The sequence below is a fragment of the Lissotriton vulgaris genome, chromosome 9 (genome assembly GCF_964263255.1).
Source record: "Lissotriton vulgaris chromosome 9, aLisVul1.2, whole genome shotgun sequence".
In the NCBI taxonomy this organism is placed as follows: Eukaryota; Metazoa; Chordata; class Amphibia; order Caudata; family Salamandridae; genus Lissotriton; species Lissotriton vulgaris.
Genome location: NC_141697.1, coordinates 533,379,016 through 533,396,813, shown reverse-complemented (window position 1 = coordinate 533,396,813; position 17,798 = coordinate 533,379,016). Strand labels below are relative to the sequence as shown.

Here is a 17,798-nt window from a genome sequence, read left to right as displayed (position 1 = left end):
ACACACCCACCCCCCAACTGCGATCATCCAATCAAGCCCTCGCCACAATTCCCCGCATCCACAGATCCACTATGGGTGGAAGATCCTTCTCCTACTTAGCGGCCAAAACCTGGAATTCTCTCCCCACTCACCTCCGACTTACACAGAACCACCTCTCCTTCAGAAAGCAACTCAAAACCTGGTTATTCGATAAGTAACGCACCCCCCCTCCCTCAAGCGCCTTGAGACCCTCTGGGTGAGTAGTGCGCTATACAAATTACTGAACTTGAACTTGAACTATCAGGAGTTTCCCTCAACTCCCATCTCTCCTTCGACTGAAGTGCAGGCTTTGCTTCAATGCGGACCTCCGTTCATAACTTAGCGTCCTATCTGGAAGCTAGGTGTGCGAAGCTGAAAGTCAGTCCTTTTCCTCAGTCTTTCGACCAGTTTCTGCAAACATCTCCGACAATCATAGAGTTAAAGTGGGGGTGATGTTTTAATAAAGTAATAAACCACCTTTATATACACCTTAGGACTCTTACGAAGCTGGTAAATAGAATATTTCCTATCATGGGAGGAATATTTGTTTTCAACTATTGTTTCTTTGTAACACTGTTGTGACGGCTAGAAAGTTTAACAAATCCTTGCAACACTTCTAACCCATTCCATCAAGCTCACCCTTCGCAGGATGCCCCCAGTTTTCTATTTTCGAACCTCAACGATCAGTCTAATTTTCTAAGAGGCTTTTCCTCACGGGTGAACGGCTGCACACTAATGGGGCCTCGAAGACAATTTTTCAAGCAGAAATGACTTCAACAATATGCCACAACCTTCCTTCCAGGAAGCAACCTTGGACAAAGCCCTTGTGATTTAGTTCGTGAACAGAGGGCATCCTTTTCATACATGTAGGAAGCAGCTCTATTCTTAATGACGGAAATACCCACAGCTTAGGACAGGATTCGCTTCAGGGCAGGAAGCGCAGAAGCAGTTCATAAAGTATAATTATCCAAGACAACAATTAAATTATATACATATTTCTTTTTATAAAATGTGTTTCATTTATCTTTACATATTGTTACACACATCTCTGGGTCCTTGCACCCGGTTGAAACATAATCCTGTAGAGAGGGAGTGTCTTCTACTGATTTCCCGCTAGAGCAGTAGGGCTGGGCATGGGATTCTGCCTCTCCCGCTCCCAGTATTTCCTGTAGAGCTCCTCAAACATCTCACTGCAGGAGAAGACACCCTTGAGCTTGGCGCAGATGAGGAACGAACCAGCCATTTTGCGATGGAGCGAGTAGGACTCCTCAGGAGGTGGAGTGAGACGGTGCTTCAGCATTACTGGCACCAAGTTGTGGATGCGCCGGGCTGTGCTCTGCTTGCCGAAGTCGAAAGGCTCATTGGCAGCGAAGGGCTCTCCTAAGATCATCACAGCATCGACGTGCGCCTCTTCGAACACCTGTTGATAAATATGTTGATATTTATTCAAGTCACAAGTGGGTGCAGCCTTGTGAGGTCAAATAACAATATTGTACCATTCAAACAATTGATTAGCAACATTTAATGACCCTTTCTATATGTCTTGGCTCTTCATCATGCCATTAACGTAATTATGTGGTCTATTGCGGAAGTTAGGACATGCCCTCGAACAGTTGTTCATTATATTGATCTCTACTCACATCCTGGTGCTTAAGATTCTTGAAGTTAACCTTTTAATTATTAGACTAGTGTCCTTTATGGCCTACCTAACAGTGAGCACTCTTACAAAAATGAGAATGTATGCTCATTGTATTTCTCTGAACAGATTGGGCCCTTCGATACGTATGGACTCAGCCAGCATCTTAATCAACTTCTCGATAAATCCCTAGTAGGCCCCTACTGTGAGTTTACTGCTTCAACATGGCCACTGATAAATACATGGAACAGAAGAAACATATACAAAGAGACAAATACCACATGGTCTCTCTATCCTCATACTTTAATTCAAACGCTACCATCTTATTAGAGTTGTGTCAGCTTATAATAAGTGTATTTCTTTTTGCTTATATTCTTTATGGGTAGAAAATAAAAGCAGACCCATTAAGTAAAGGATCCTAGCAGGAGTATTGTAAGATTTTCTCCTGTAATTTCTTGGACGTACCTTGCTTCAATTGGTGGCTCACTTCTCAATCCTCCTAGTATCCACCCCAAACTGATATAAAAAAAAATCACAAATCTCCTCAATTTTGTTTTAGACCAGAGATCGCACAAATAGAAAAATTGTTTGGGGGTCCAATAAATTAGGTAAGGAAAATGTGACTTACCCTGTAAGCATTTGTTCGTGGCATGTTGTGCGTTAGATCCACATGATAGTCCTGACATCTAGTGTTGGGCTTGGACAAGTGCAAGTTATTTTTGTTCAAAGAAATCTTGAATCATGAGGTATAGTGACTCCTCCTAATGCCAGTAATGCACTTGGCCACGGTATGTGGTCGCCCGTTGGAGGACCTCATGGTAGGAGATAGTGTTGTCGGGCAGGGAAGACTCTGGTGGGTGGGGAGAGGGTTGATGTCATAGTCCCCCCATGGGTCATCTTGATGGTGTGAGTCTAAGGGTATGTTGTAAGGGTAACAGAAGGACCCAGGACTGTCTCCACCAAACCCAGATTGAGGTGACACCCTGTGGAGAGTGAAATGAGGGGTCAGCAAGTGTTAGTGGTGACGGGGGCAAGGGAAAGGTGGAGAGGAAGGCAAATGAGGATACCATGGCCTTCTGGCAGTGGTGGAGAGGAAGCCCCCTGGCAGGCTTCTGGGTTCAAAGCTCGCCCTCTCAAAAGTGATGCTTGGCCTCTGTACTGTGCTGGGGATGTGGAGGAGGTTGTACATTTTTTGCTCATGGCAGCAGACTTAAATGGATGACAATGGGGACGTGGCCACTCCTTCCACTTCGGCTTCAGAGCCTAACTCTCTTTCAAGGTGACTTGACCTTCCATGATGGAAGTCACTGGCTGCGGTTCGGCTTCGATGTCCTGTTCATCAAAGACATTCAGAGTGTTATTGCCCTGGTGGTGTGCCATGGAAGCGGATGCAGTGTGTCAAGTCCGTTGGTAACACAAGGTCTATTTATTACGGATGGGGTGGAGAACAGGATGTATAGTCATGCTCCGAGGACAAAGATTACACACCTGATGGAGGTCTGTCCACTGATATTTGGGGTGATACCTGAATGGAGTTCATTCCATCATGTATGGAACATGCTCGGAAGTCGAACTGTAGATGGAGCCCTGGATAGGCGAAGTCCTGAACGGACTGAGGAAAGGTCTTGGTCGCGGAGTAGAACGATGGATGTGCGAAGCTTCGAAAAAAAGAGGAGATACTACGATTGCTTACACCGACGAGCCAAGAAGATTAACAGGCCCAGCGATAACACCATGGGGCACCGACCTGGAGCTCAGTGAGACTAGTCTAAACCAAACAGTGGAGAAAAGAATTCAACAATGAAGCCGTTGCCCATGTGCAATACCAACATTAGGTGGAAAAACTATATGATGTGACTAAGACTACTTCAAAGAAAAACAACTTGCACACGTCCGAGCCCAACACTAGAAAACTGGAGTAAACACAGCCTGTGTATCTACAGCTACATATGACACAAACCTAATGTTACCAAACATCATGTCCCATGTTCTTTCTTGAATTAATGATACTCCTGAGTAAGCATGTGTCCAAGATAATTGCATTTTCCAAAGGAAACTTACCTTGGTCTCAAACCCAGTAAGGAATTTGAGGTCTCGAGATTTCTGGAGGACTTTTGCCCTGTCCCCATCAGCTGCTGCTTTCACCACCTGCAGAGATTGCAAATTGCAGAGATCATGGTTTCTAGAAACCCAAAACAGAGTGGCACAAGAGAAAGTAATACCAACTACCTGAGCAGATTCTCTTCCCCATTCTTGTCCTACAACACAGCTGTGACTAGAGGATTCCCTTCTTTTAGCCATATATCACACGCAACAACATCACCTCTTAAAATCTCCGAAAAGAACTAGTGGGGAGGGGGAGGAAGTTACACAGAGGATCACAATGAATAGGCATTTAAGAAAAACAGACAGCCCAGAGGTAAGGAAAACACACATTTAGAAATATGTTGTAAAGTATCAACCCTTATAGCTGAAAGCACCCTTGATTTTTAACAATGCATAATCATAACTTTAATAATCATCAGATTATTGATAAAAGGAAAACATTACAAACAGCAGGTGGACAAAAGGCATCACAACACAAATGACACAGGCACAAGGCGTAAATGTTTAGCGCTCACTTCATAACTAAGGTTGAATAGTGCGTAGTGTAACACAAAAGACAATAATCCAGTCATGTTACAACAAAACCTAAATCTATAAACTATCTACCCTGAGTAATCATTGGTTTTCCTCTCACAGGGGTACAGTTTGGCAGCACCAGCAATGTAGAAATCAAGCCAGAGGAAAGTCAGTACAACATTTGTGTAGTTTGAGCAAATTACTATCTGATATGGACGGGTCTTTACAGCTAATCTACGATTACTTATTTAGTTGCTTATTTGTGGATAAGCCCCTTTTGCCCACTGCTCAGCAGAAAACAGGCAAACTCAGGAAGACCAAGATTTAGACAAGAAATCATTTATATTGCATTGTACAAGCATTAAGCATGATCTGGATGATAATGGATGCCTGGAAATATAATAAGAAGTGTAGAATCGTCTTTTTTTTTTATATCAGAAGACTGATTAGAATTGGGTGGTAAATGAAAAATCTCCTAGTATCTGGGTGAAGGGATCCATGAAATTAGTTTGGAGTAAGTTTAGCAGCTGCTGGCAGAGGGGCATTCCTTCACAAACGTCCCCTTAAAAAATTAACTAGTTTGTGCCTCAGCAGAATGTCTAGGGAACACCAAGGGTGGTAATCGACTTAAGCATTGGAGAACTTGAAGGTGTTACATAGTGCTTGCTGATTGCTTCAAGGAATCATACAATGAAATGAAAGGTATAAAAGGCTGGGACAGTAACCTAAATCAATTAGGTATAGTAAGGATAAATATTTCAAAATCTAGTGATATATAATTTAATATCACAGCAATCTTAATACTTTAAACAAACAGGAATGAAAATTCAAAACTTATTCAATATTAACCGCTTCTAAATGCATCATTTTAGAAACGCTCTTAAGTGATGTACTGAAATTTAAATATCCCTGGAGAGCCAGTGACACAAGACCTACATAAATAAATTCTTTGATTAAACACTATATCCAGATGCATGCAGTCTACTTGCCGACAAATCTTTTTTTTCTGCTTCCCCAATTTACATCAGTTTTCATTTTTAGGTAGTTCCCAGCCTACCTCAATATAGTCATCTGTAAACTCCTTGCCGAATTCCCGACTCGCTCCAAAATCCAGTAGCGAAACCTGCATAAAAGGCAAATATACACGTGGAGACACTTTAGCCTTCTATGTAAACTAGAATTGTGCTGCTGGCAGTAGTGATTCACAGATTAGTGTCAGACATAAAGCAGGGAAAGCTGAAGTTCACTATGTTTCTGCTGCTAGAGCACAGTGCTGGCACTTCAAGCATCCACTGCATAACGCCCTCCCCAACTCTACCATTACAGACTCATCTGTATGCACTTAAACGGGGTGGTGCTCAGTGAATGACCGCCAGAACAAGACAAGCACAAGATGGAACCACAGAATAAAGATACTAACAGGTGTCTCTATATATTAATGAGGGTGGGTGTTCATGGCAATAACTGAAAGAACAGACTAAACCTACACCAAGAGAATTTTACTTTAAATAAAACTATTATAAATTGCCTGTACATACAAACAAACCCACCTTATGTGTTTCTGCGTCGTAAAAGAAATTGGACCAGTTTGGATCGGTCTGCATGAAGCGGAACTCAAAGACTTCTTGTAAGCAGAGCCGCAGTATGTTTTGACAGATCTGCAAGGAAACCAGTGGAGAATCAGGACAAGGCACGGCGATCTACAGGGTGTTTTGAAAGGTGTACAAGGTGCACATCTGTGGCACAGGTATTTAAAGGCATCTATGGAACAAAACATGAGGTAGAGCAGTCAGAGAAAATGCAAGTCCTTCATCCATCATTTAGGGAGGGATGTTTACATTCAGATGCTAGTTTGTAAAGGGAATAGAAATGTTGGATTTTCTTAAGTCGAATAACCAATTGACTGAAATGTTTCAACACACCACTCTGACTGGTAGAAGGAAACTTCTTTACTATGACCACTCGCCTTCTGACCTCTTGGTTAAAACTGTCAGGGCACATGGCTGTGATGGGGTGCTTTCATGAAGATAACCGCTTACTAAGAACGGCACATATCAACACCGCTGCCACCCAAAGTACATTAGATTTTCACAACGGAAACAAAACCCCTAGAGGAAAGGCTGTGAAGAGTCTATGGTCAACAACTGTGGACTTTGTTAGCCTTCTTTGTTGCATGCTCTGTTATGATTTGAGTTCTAGATTTGCCATAAGCTCAGGACTTTTTTCGCATGAAGTTGAAATCTAAGTTTGATAATGATGGATGCTACTATTTTTTAACTTCAATAATTTGTAAAGAATAATACAAGAAAAAGCATTCAACCCATGCCACTCAAATTGTTTCTTACTTTATGACTTAAAATGAAGTCTTATAAGAGGTCAAAATACTTTTTGAATGAAAGTCTCATTATTAAAAAGTAATTTTGACCCTCCATGTGTCTCTATTTACATTCTGTCACTGACTTTGAAGCAAAAGACAGAGAAATAAGTATGTACATTTATAGTACGGTTTGCCTGGAAAGCCATTAGTAGATCATGTGATTAGTGCTGTTTTGTTCTCGCCTACAGACAGCTTCAGCTGTCTGCTTTCAAAAGTCCTACTTGCTCAATACAAATACTTGCAGTGGGATTTGGGATAGCCCATTGCTCATGGTTGGTTTGCTTTCTTGTTTACCTCATTTGTTTGCTTGTTATTTATTTGATGGCTTTCATTCCCCTTTTTGTGTTTGTCCTTCTGCTGGAGAACAGCTGTTTTACAATGTTTCTGATTGCATGAATTGTATCCTTCCAGTTTACATTTAGGGAACTACTTTTTTCTTTCATACTCCTTGGGACTGCATATGTTTTTCTGCTTTCCACGCCCCATAGCTTGTCATGAAAACAGTGAAGGTTTCCGTTTAGACTTTTCTATTTCCATCCTTTCAGACTCTTCTACTTCCATTCCTGGCCTTGTTCTGTCACTTTCACTTCTTTCATTGAGTGCAATGTTTTAGATATGTAGAAATATTATAAATATCTGCACCCTATACAGCTGCTCTCCAGGATGGTTTATACATTTTAAATATATCCTATCAATAGAATAATTGCACTGATGCATGTGATGCCATTATTGCCTAATTGATGATTTAGTGTTTATTTCCTCCATCACTGTTTTCAAAATATAAGATAAGATTGACAATCAGATCCTATAAAAATACAGGTATTGCACTACAGGTCAGAGAAGTACTTCGCACCAGGTCTATCGAGGCACGGGTCACAGCAGATTGCAGCATCAACCAGAGATGGAGGCGACAGCAGGAAAAAGTGCCTTCAGCAGGCTGCTGTTTATGTTCCAGCATTGAACAAGTTGCAATAGGCAATAGCTAACCTACTATTCCATAATGAAAAAAAAACACAGGTATGCTTTGCGAGCATTCTTAAACAGGCTTGCTTTCATTCTCAAACAATAGAAAGATTTGAAACAAGACAAAATAAATTGTGAGTTATGTTTTGCAGAATGGACTCAGGCAGACGTTCAGAAGTACCACCGGCCCAGTCTCAGTCTTGCCCTTTACAGAAAGAGAACATAGTTCTCAGAGGCGAATTAATCGAACTTACTTTTGATTTATTTCTGGCGCAGCACAATAGAGAATACATTTATATAGTGCTCATTTCTGCAGTCTTACCATTTCGTTATGCTGCAACTAACCGCGTTATTTAATTTGTTTAAAAAAAAAACAGTACTCTAACTACCAACCTCGGACAGCTAAAAGACTGAGGATGAATGTGGGGTCAGTGGCTGACTGACATGTAGGACACTATCACGCAGCCATTAAAAGACTTGCCTATCTTCCTAAACAAGGTATTACCACTGCAGCAAAGATGGGTGAAAAGAGAGTTTCTTCCAAAGAATGACATACATTTCATAGCTATATTTTCTGCTTTAGACAGTAGACAGAAAGACTATATTCTAGGAATTTTGAGTGTAGATGAAGGATACAAATTTAATTACCATGCTGGTGACTGCTGCTCATAATGCATTGGCTTTTTTCAATGATCAACCTTGTGGGTACTCTGACAACTAATGACGAGACTGGAATATTGGTCTTGATGCTGCCAATTTAGAGGGGTTTTACGGTACTGTGCATTTGGCATTGTTTGAGATATTCTGAAACTCCCTATCCCACACGTATGAGTACCCTCACCAGTTCCCTTCGTGAAAAAAGAAACCAATCAGTGTGGGTTCACGTGTGTTTTAGGGCAATAGCTAAGGAGAAATGGGACTTAATAGTGCCCTTCATGCCTCAATCGGGATCATCAGCAATTAAACTTTATTAGGTTAATAAGATCATAACCCTATGAGTGCATAAAACATTTAAAACCGGTAAAGAAGATGGGAAATCCATGCTAAAATTTACAACAAATACATAACAGATATAGAAAAGGAATAAAAAGGATAAGTGCATTCGAACATAATCAGATCAGTAGTTTCCTTAATTTGACAGTAGCTGCTAAAAACTTGCAACATAAAAACAAATATCTGGTAATAGTTGCAAATACATCAGGGCAGGGCACACTTGTGTAACTTCAACCACGTTAGCAGGAGCAACAAACAATCTTGTGTAGCATTTTATAATATCTATGAAACATAAGGTTCATAGTGTCTGGGGAGAGGAATGATCACATCCACAAGGGACAGGGTGTTTATTAGGCTCAGAGGAATTGCAAACCATAAAGACAATGGACCTCATTAAGCCTAAATAGGCTCAATAAAACCACGATAAGCATTTAAAAACAGCCCAGGATACGGTTCCATACAAAAATGAGTCTACAATACTGCATGAGCTCTACCTGTGGGGTTGATAAGCTCCTTCTGTTCCCTAGTTGAACATCTTCACCTGAGGTCATTCTTTCGAATCCACAGTAAGTCAGCTTTGACAATCTTATCTGGATTTTCTGGCTACCTCACTGTGATCTATTGAAAGTCACCCTCTGAGCCAAGCACAGTACAAAGGAGCTTCTGGTGACCTGGGTCAGCCGGCCTCGGTCAGTGCATAGAGCCGCTCGCTTGGGAACCAGAGCACAGATGGAAGGGGCCACCTCCATTGCCCTTAGAGCACCGCAGGTTCACAGGACACAGTGCTAAATCATTCATAGACTTAATTCTGGGTCAGAGTTCCGTAAACATACAAGCAGATACCTCGCTGTCACAATCAGTTTTAACTGGAGGTCATTTCAATTGTGTGGCGGATGGGACACTGGATAGATCACACCCTCTTTTTACAGCCTCAGCCTCCATCAGACGCACCAAGAACTTTAACAAATAACATTGACTTGCGGTTTGATGGATTTGTGGAGAGCAGCGCATTCTACAGAGCAGGGCCATTCATAATTCTCAGTCCTAGATGAACCCCATGTTAGACCAGACACATTCTTATGTATAACAGACATGCATGCAGAGGTGGCCATAGCCAATATCTTGCTAGATCTTTGTCCAGTCATAATCCCCTTTTTATGAAACTGGCGTGGGATACAATTTGCACTATAATACCGAGCTGGAAGTTAAAAGTTAAAGCTTTGGAACACCAGGCCTTTAAATAAAAGAATTGTGGAAGGGATATGGACCCACTTAACTGACAATGAGAGCATCACCTCTTCAGTACTACTGAAACGGGAGGCATTTAGAACAATAATCCAGGGCCAATACTTAGGTGGTGCAGAGGGAGTACGAAGGCACAAGTTCATGATTTTGATGTTCAGGAAAAGGCCCTGAAAGAAATAGAAAAGAAAAGACCAGGGCACCCACATTTACAGGCAGAACTAATGACTATGAAGGAAAAGCTAACTGAGCATATAGAAGTGCTACGCTGCACTGATTATAAACAGTATGTGGTATGGCCGCATGAAGAGAGATAAAGCAGGGGCTCTGTTGGCTTGCTGGTGAACCCGCATCAGGGCAACTTGCAAATACTGGGACTTAAAAACAAACACGGTAACAGCGTTCACGCACAAGCGGATATTAAAAAAATACGTTTACATGTCATTACAAAACGCTTTACACTGATAGATGCAGGGACCCAGGGGATGAACTCACAGAATTCTTGAGTGACTTACCTTTGCTGAGATTGACAACAGAAGAGTGCTATAACTGGCAAAAATAAGAGCAGCAATAAAAGGGTTGACTCGCAGAAAAGTACAGGGATCCGATGGCCTAATGGTCAAATTCTACATAACTTATATAAACCAGTGCCCCCTAAACTAGACTCAGGATATCAAACTGCTTGGGAGGACAAGATTCTCCCACAGATGGCAACAGAAGCCTTCGTGAACCCCTTACACAACACCAGTTGAGACCAAGAGGATGTATCAGCACACCTATTGAGTAGGGCGCATGCTACAAGACTACTACCTTATATGCTTCATCTTATACAGCCGGATCAGTCCAGATTTATACCTGGCTATAAATACAGCATGGAATACACAGAGACATATAAATTTCTTGACTAACGCCTCAACTATGCATATGGAATCCTTACAGATGATGTTAGACATTGAAAAAGTATTCAACATTCTGGAATGGAGATACGTTAATGCTGTTATTAACAAAATAGTTCTAGGACGAGATTTTAAAAAATAGAAAGACTCTTTATATACCATGGCCAGGGTAAAGACGGGCTAAGTCATTTCGAAAGGGTATACAATAGAAAGGGACACAATACCGGGATGCCCTGCTGTCACACCCGCTATTCGCCCTCGCAGTCAAACCACTAGCATGCAAATCGAGAATATTAATAAAAGGTACAAAGCACTACATATCCCTGTATGTGGAAGGCATGTTGTTATTTCTTAACGGGTGGATATAGAAAAGGTAATCCAACTACTGAATATATTGCGGGATATACTGGGGCCACAAATTAACTAGCAAAAAGTAGAATATTTCAGGTTAAACAACCCCAAATAGGTGAAGTCCATATAACATAACATGCATTTGCTAAGCGCACATTCGCCCATAGGCATCTTGGCGCTGAATAACAGATGTTTATTGTTACTCAACTCAATGGAACTCGTTTTATCGATCCCAAAAGGATGAAAGGCTGAGTGGACATGCCGGGATTTGAACCTGTGACCATAAGGTCAAACACGGGCCCCTACTGTGGATGCATTATTTCACAAAATCACCAGACCCAGCTCCTAATGCCAGACATTACTGGTTTGACTTGGGAGCAGACATCAATAAGATACTTAGGATTTCAAATGTATAGATCGGAAACCGATTTAGTGGAAGACAACATAGTGGCCACCCTGGACGAGATGAACACTGGGATAGCCTTCTGGAAGAGGCTCCAAGTGTCAGGGCCTGGGAGAGTAGCAATCGCTATAATGGTCGTGTTACCAAGAATTCTATATTACTTTGCTGCACTGCCAGTGGTGGTAACCAGAGGGAGATTTCGAGAAGTAGCCTACTTATGGATCTAATCTGGGGTCAAAAAAGACAGAGGCGTTACTGAAATGTCAACTCCCCCAAAATAAAGTTGATTGGCCCCATTTTGAGACGTATTCCCCTGCAGTACAGCTCTAAAGGGTCACTAGATGAGTGGCAGAACAGACTAATGGAGAGGGAGGAACTATGGTATGTTGCTGCAGCTGTTGACACAGCTCCTGCTTGACCCAAACAGGAAAGGACTAGAATGCTAAGGATCTTTATAAGTGATTAGGCTCTGTTGGGTAGGGAGCTTACAGCAAATGTGATCATCAGTCCCCTAGTCACCAAATATTTCATTATAGTATTTCAATGCATTAACACACACAGGTCATTGGAGTAGAAATGGATGGATGGAATATGGAAATGCAAGGATAGGTGATTTATTCAGAGATGTAAACGTCTCAGTTACGAAGACTCAAGGACAGGATTTGGCCTTCCTGCAGGACCGTTTTTCCTATATGTTGCACTAACGGCATCTGTTGAAAACATATACAAGTGAACCCATTGTACACCGAGGAATTCATACTATAAACTCCACCACTGGCACACAAATCTATAACATTGCTTTGTCAGGTGCTGAGACAAGACATTATTACACCCTTGGATTCCCTAAGGGACAAATGGGCAGATGATATTCAAAAGCCAATTGTGGATGCAGAGTATGTGAAAATGTCTCTAAAATTTCCCAAAATGCACATTTTAAATTGATGCATTGTTATTTCACTTACAGAGCGTATTTCACATCAATAAATTCTTCCAAGCGCGGGCAACATGCCTTTGATGTGGGGAACTAAGACGGAAATGTATCACATGATTCGAGTCCGTTCTAGCCTTGCCACACATTTATATATCATTACATTTATTAATGAAACCGCAGATAGGAATATAATAACAACCCAAGAAATGTGAATCCTTGAGATCTATCCCCAAACCCGAAACGTAGACCGGGCTCTTAATAATTGAATATGGTTTGAAGGGAACCATTTTTAATTTGGAAAGCTTGCAGCACTGAATAAAGATATTTTAAGCTAGTAAGCTTTACCAACTTTTAAAGGTGAGGATTATCTGTTTAGATTCTCACGGGGTCCAAAGGGCATGCACTGTAATAGCATGCATAGATAGCGCACTCACAGTTAGATTTTTCTATCTTTGGTTGATTTCATGGGTTGAGATTTTGTTTACAATAACACACACATTTCTTTTCTTCAGAGAGAAGCTAACCAATGATGATAAGTGGACCTGCTGAGGAGTACCAGCCTGCGGTCCCCGTGGTGTTGCTACCGTGAGGTGCTTTCTCTCTGTCCCACACTTTTTCTTTTGTACATGGGTGGGTCTATGATGGTAGATTACTTTAATTAAGATACACCACAACACAGTGACTTAAATAAGTCTGCGAGGGAGTTATACAATTTCAGGTTACCCCTCAAGTGTTGGAAACACAGATTTGGGTGTAATTCTGGATGGCCAGGCCCATTGTTGGTGTGTGGTCCAATTCATAGACCTGTGTTTGATTTTGACAAAGAGACATATAAAAATAGTGTGGAAATGATCTAAACCTCCGAAATTTGGGGCAGAATATGGAACTATAATATTGCTGCCAGATGCCAAAAGAGGACAAGGAAAATTGATTTTGCTAAAGCATGGGAGCGCAATTTGTTTTTAATACGTGTATGTGATGACACCGGCGGAAGCCATACCTTCCCCGCAGTCAATTCAGAGTGTTAACCTGGGTGCATATCGTTCAGCCCCCCTGGAACTGACCAAGGGAGTTCCGCAGGGCTCATGCTTGAGCCCTACATTATTCAACATCTATGTTGCTCCCCTGGCCAACCTCCTGAGGAAATATGGGTTTTATCCCCGTATCATATGCCGACGATACGCAGCTTCTCTTCCCATTTGATGAATTCACAGTTGCAGTTCAGTCTGCCTTCTCAAATGGGATGAGAGCTATATCCCATTGGATGGTAGATCATTTTCTGCAGTGCAATGTGGAAAAGACGAAGGTAATGCTCCTTGGAGAAGCCCATCTGCTATGGACCCCTGATTGGTGGCCATCTGAGTTGGGTCTTTATCCTGCTCCCAAACTCATAGTAAAAAATCTTGGTATCCGTCTGGACCGGTCGCTTAAATTAAAGGAACATGTTGCCCAGACAATTGGCTCATGTTTCCATGTAATAGGTGTGCTGCGTCAAGCTTTCCCTATGCCGCCTGACTCTACCCGCAGAACTCTGGTCCAGGCATTAGTACTAAGTCGCCTGGACTATTGTAATGGTCTGTTGATATCGGCCAATGAAAGCTCATTGAACAGACTGCAGGTAGTTCAAAATACAGCAGCACGGTTGGTCTTGAATGTTCCTTCAAGAACCTCTTCTCATCCCCTTCTTGTAAAGCTCCATTGGCTTCCTATTCGCCAGCGGATCAAGTTCAAAACCTGTTGTACTATTCATAAAGCACTACAAAATGTAGGCCCTTTATACCTTGCAGAGAAATTTGTACCTTATGCTCCACCTAGATCTCTCCACTCTAGGGGTAAACACTTTCTGGAAGTACCCTCTGTAAAAAAATCCAGGCTAGGAGGGAAAGCTTTTTCCCCATCTAGTCCCTCGCCTATGGAATGATCTCCCGCTTTCCCTCAGACAGGGTTCCGAACACCTTACATTCAGAAATTTGTAGAAAACTTTCTTGTTCTGTGATGTTTAATTTTGCTAAAGAACCACTGCCTTTTTCTTAGGTCCGTTTAAGCGCTGAGATACCTCTTTGGGGGTCGATTCTAGCACCATATAAACAGATAAATAAATTAAGCCTGACCAGGGAAGTGAACGAAAGGAGAGGGATTTCCAAACAGAAAGGTGGACACAAATGGTCTCTCTGTGTCCAGTGTGATACTCAATCATTATGCTGTATTTGATTTTCTTTTATATGCTCAGTGACCCCCCACTACTCTGTACATTGTAGATTTGCTCCAATTAAAATATGTAAAACGATGGGTCCATGGCTAGATCTCCGCAGCAGACAATAAGATGCTAAATGGTTCCAAATTGGCAAATAGCGCTTTACATCTCATATTCTTTGATGCCCCAACACAGCAATGATTTATATATACCAGATGTAATTAGTATGAGTATTACCTAAAATAATGGTAAACATTTTTGTAAAAAACAAAACAAAACAAAAAAAACAGGAGGTCTCAGTGTTCTATTGAAGATGCAATGAATGCCTGCTGAGAACTGAAGGCGGTATCACTCCTATGAAGGATGTAAGCAGTCTTAGAAGCCTCTGAAGGCACAAGGCTACACTAGGCTAACATGCTCTCATTCCTCAGGGAATGATCAACCAAGGATTCTCCACTGAGAACCCAACACTGCATTAGGACCTGGTGGTTAGGATTAGACTAAAATGTGTCTACCACCATGACATAACTCAGATGAGAAAATTATGTAGGTTAGGACAGCAGAAGACATTCTGCTCTCACAGCAAGGTTGTCTCTAGAGCCAAGATCTTAGCAAAGACCCATACAGTGGCACTGAGGCCAACATGGAAGGGGTCTTGTTTTTGCAGTGTTGGTTTCCACCAAAGTGAAACTGAATTGCGACAATTCTGCAAAAATTGATTCTACATACCATGGAAGGAAAAAAAGGCCACACTGATTGCAAACTCTTTGGTTTGTTTAATTTAAGCCTTTCTCCCGGTAGTAAACCTGTCCAGGGAGACACAGATGAAATACCCCGTTCCTGAGGTTTCTCTGAATCTCGGTCTCCAGGGAGAACCCCTCATAGGGACACAAACTAAGAAAAACACCCAAAATCCATCAGTTTCTCAGCTTGACCTCCAGAATGAATATGGGCACATTTTGTACCAGATCTCACTCCAGAGACAAATTTTAAAAAATGAGGAATTTGCTTGTTCTGCCAAATAGTATTGCCAGCTCTAGTTGCGAGATTCATGGCCCTTGACTGGCTAATCACACTAATGATTATTGGCCTGACACTGTTGCAAAAGGGCTTTTATCATATCTAGATCATCAGTCCAGATGATGAAACGAGTTGATTGAGTGAGACTTTGGGGATGCTGACTGGGGCAGCCTGTCTCCAGTGAAGTCCCTTACCCAAAACCACCTTTGAGGTGCAATCAAATCACCTCTACCACTGAACAAACTATCCCTCATCAGTCACAACAAGCTCACTGAATCGATGACTCGCAGCAATAACACAGAGGGCCTGAAATCTGTTTTGGTGAAGGATTCAGAGATTGACTCATTGTTAAAATATGTTAAAAATTCTGAGAAAACACTATCGCTTGCTGTCAAACTAAATCAATGACTGTTACCCTGAAGCCTGTCAACCTTTCAATGTCTGCAGGAGAGGAATCAATCTAAATGGGGGAGTAATACCAACTTACCCTCTGGCACAAACTCTTTTTAGATAATCAGCCTCATGACCATTTGTTATATTATATTGGTGTTTTATGCAGTGATGAAGAATCCGGATCTTTATTTCCCCTTGCTCCATTTCCCGTTTACGGCTTTCCAATTGCACCAAAGAGTAAATAACCCTGTAGATATCAACGGTGCATTCCGGGTGTAGTGGGTTAAGTCTCACCTTACAGCCGGTGAAAAACCAATGACTATTTGAAAGACCGACTGAAAAGGAAACGTGGAAATTCCTTAGCCAAAAAGGAGGACAAGTTCTTATGAGCATCTTGTCTTTAAATAAGAACAAACTACCAAGTAACTAACTTGTGAATATGAAGGTCCAAGCACACTGTCCTCAACTTTTCCAGAGTTAGATTTTACTAAAACCTGAACTTCAGAGTGATAAATTTCAGACCATAAAAGTTGGAAAATGGCTACACCGTTGACCACACAAGGAATCAACCTCAAATTAGTTAAACATCACTTTATAGCTTTTCATCAAGTTTTTGACCGTGTTATAGCACATGTACAGGGAGACTGCAGTCAAGTAGAAAGTCAAACCTGAATTAGCCAAGTGCAAGTCATATGCTGGAGATGCACTCAAAAAGCACAAGCATTTGCAATGCAATAGGTCTCGCATTAGGAAAGTTTGAGCTATTGGTATTGTAAATGACACATTTTTTATTTATGTGTTGGTTTTGAAAATAGCGAAATTAATAGCTTTGTCATTTACAATGCCAATAGTTATAACTTTCGCAAATGTGACACCTATAGCATTTGTAATGCAATATGTGTTGTATTTACGTGACTTAGATGTATTGATATTACAAATAACAATGGCTTTTAAAATTTTTTTGAGAATGAATACTTAAATAAAAGTAATTGTAATTTATAATGGCAATAGCTTAAACTTTTGTAAATAACTTTTGTGAAGATTATCTTCAGTGTATTTTATTGTGACGAAAATCCAAGAACATAAGTGAAATATTAACATATTTTTGTGACATTTGTAATAAAGCTTGAAACATTGTGAGAACATATTTGAACCAGTTGTTGCTGAATGGTTGCACAGATTGATGCTGTAGTGGCGCTGAGTGATGTGGTGGCGACGAGTGATGCTGTGGCGTTCAGTGATGCTGTGGTAGTGCATAGTGATGTTGTGGTGCCCCAGAGTGATGCTGTGGTGATGCGATAGATAGATAGAGTGAGGGCAATAGATAGTTAGAGGGAGGGCGATAAGATAGTTAGAGGGAGGGCGATAGATAGTTAGAGGGAGGGCGATAGATAGTGAGTACGATAGTTGTTATGCTATGTTTTGTTGTGTTTTGTTATGATATGCCATACTTTGTTTTGTTTTGTTATGCTATGTTTTGTTGTGTTTTGTTATGCTATGCTATGTTTTATTATGCTGTGCTTTGTTATGCTATGCTATGTTTTGTTTTGCTGTGCTTTTTTATGCTGTGCTGTTTTGTTTTGTTATGTTCTGTTATGCTATGCTTTGTTGTGTTATGCTATGTTTTGTTATGCTATGCAATGTTTTGTTGTGTTATGCTATGCTAGGTTTTGTTATCCTGCGCTATGTTGTGTTTTGTTATGATATGCCTTGCTATGCTTTGTTTTGTTATGCTATGCTATGCTATTCTATTCTGGTG

General features: G+C 41.2%; 1 protein-coding gene across 1 annotated transcript in view; it reads right to left on the bottom strand.

Moving 5' to 3' along the window:
* Positions 1-999: 999 nt before the first annotated feature.
* COQ8B (coenzyme Q8B) overlaps positions 1,000-17,798 on the bottom strand; it is a 162,690-nt gene continuing 145,891 nt past the window's right edge. Inside the window, exons 12-15 of the mRNA XM_086938016.1 lie at positions 5,827-5,934; positions 5,334-5,399; positions 3,716-3,802; positions 1,000-1,438 (exon numbers count right to left, since the gene is read on the bottom strand). Coding sequence (XP_086794142.1) covers positions 1,118-1,438; positions 3,716-3,802; positions 5,334-5,399; positions 5,827-5,934 — 582 coding nt within the window. The 3' untranslated portion in view covers positions 1,000-1,117. The remainder of the gene's footprint in view (positions 1,439-3,715; positions 3,803-5,333; positions 5,400-5,826; positions 5,935-17,798) is intronic.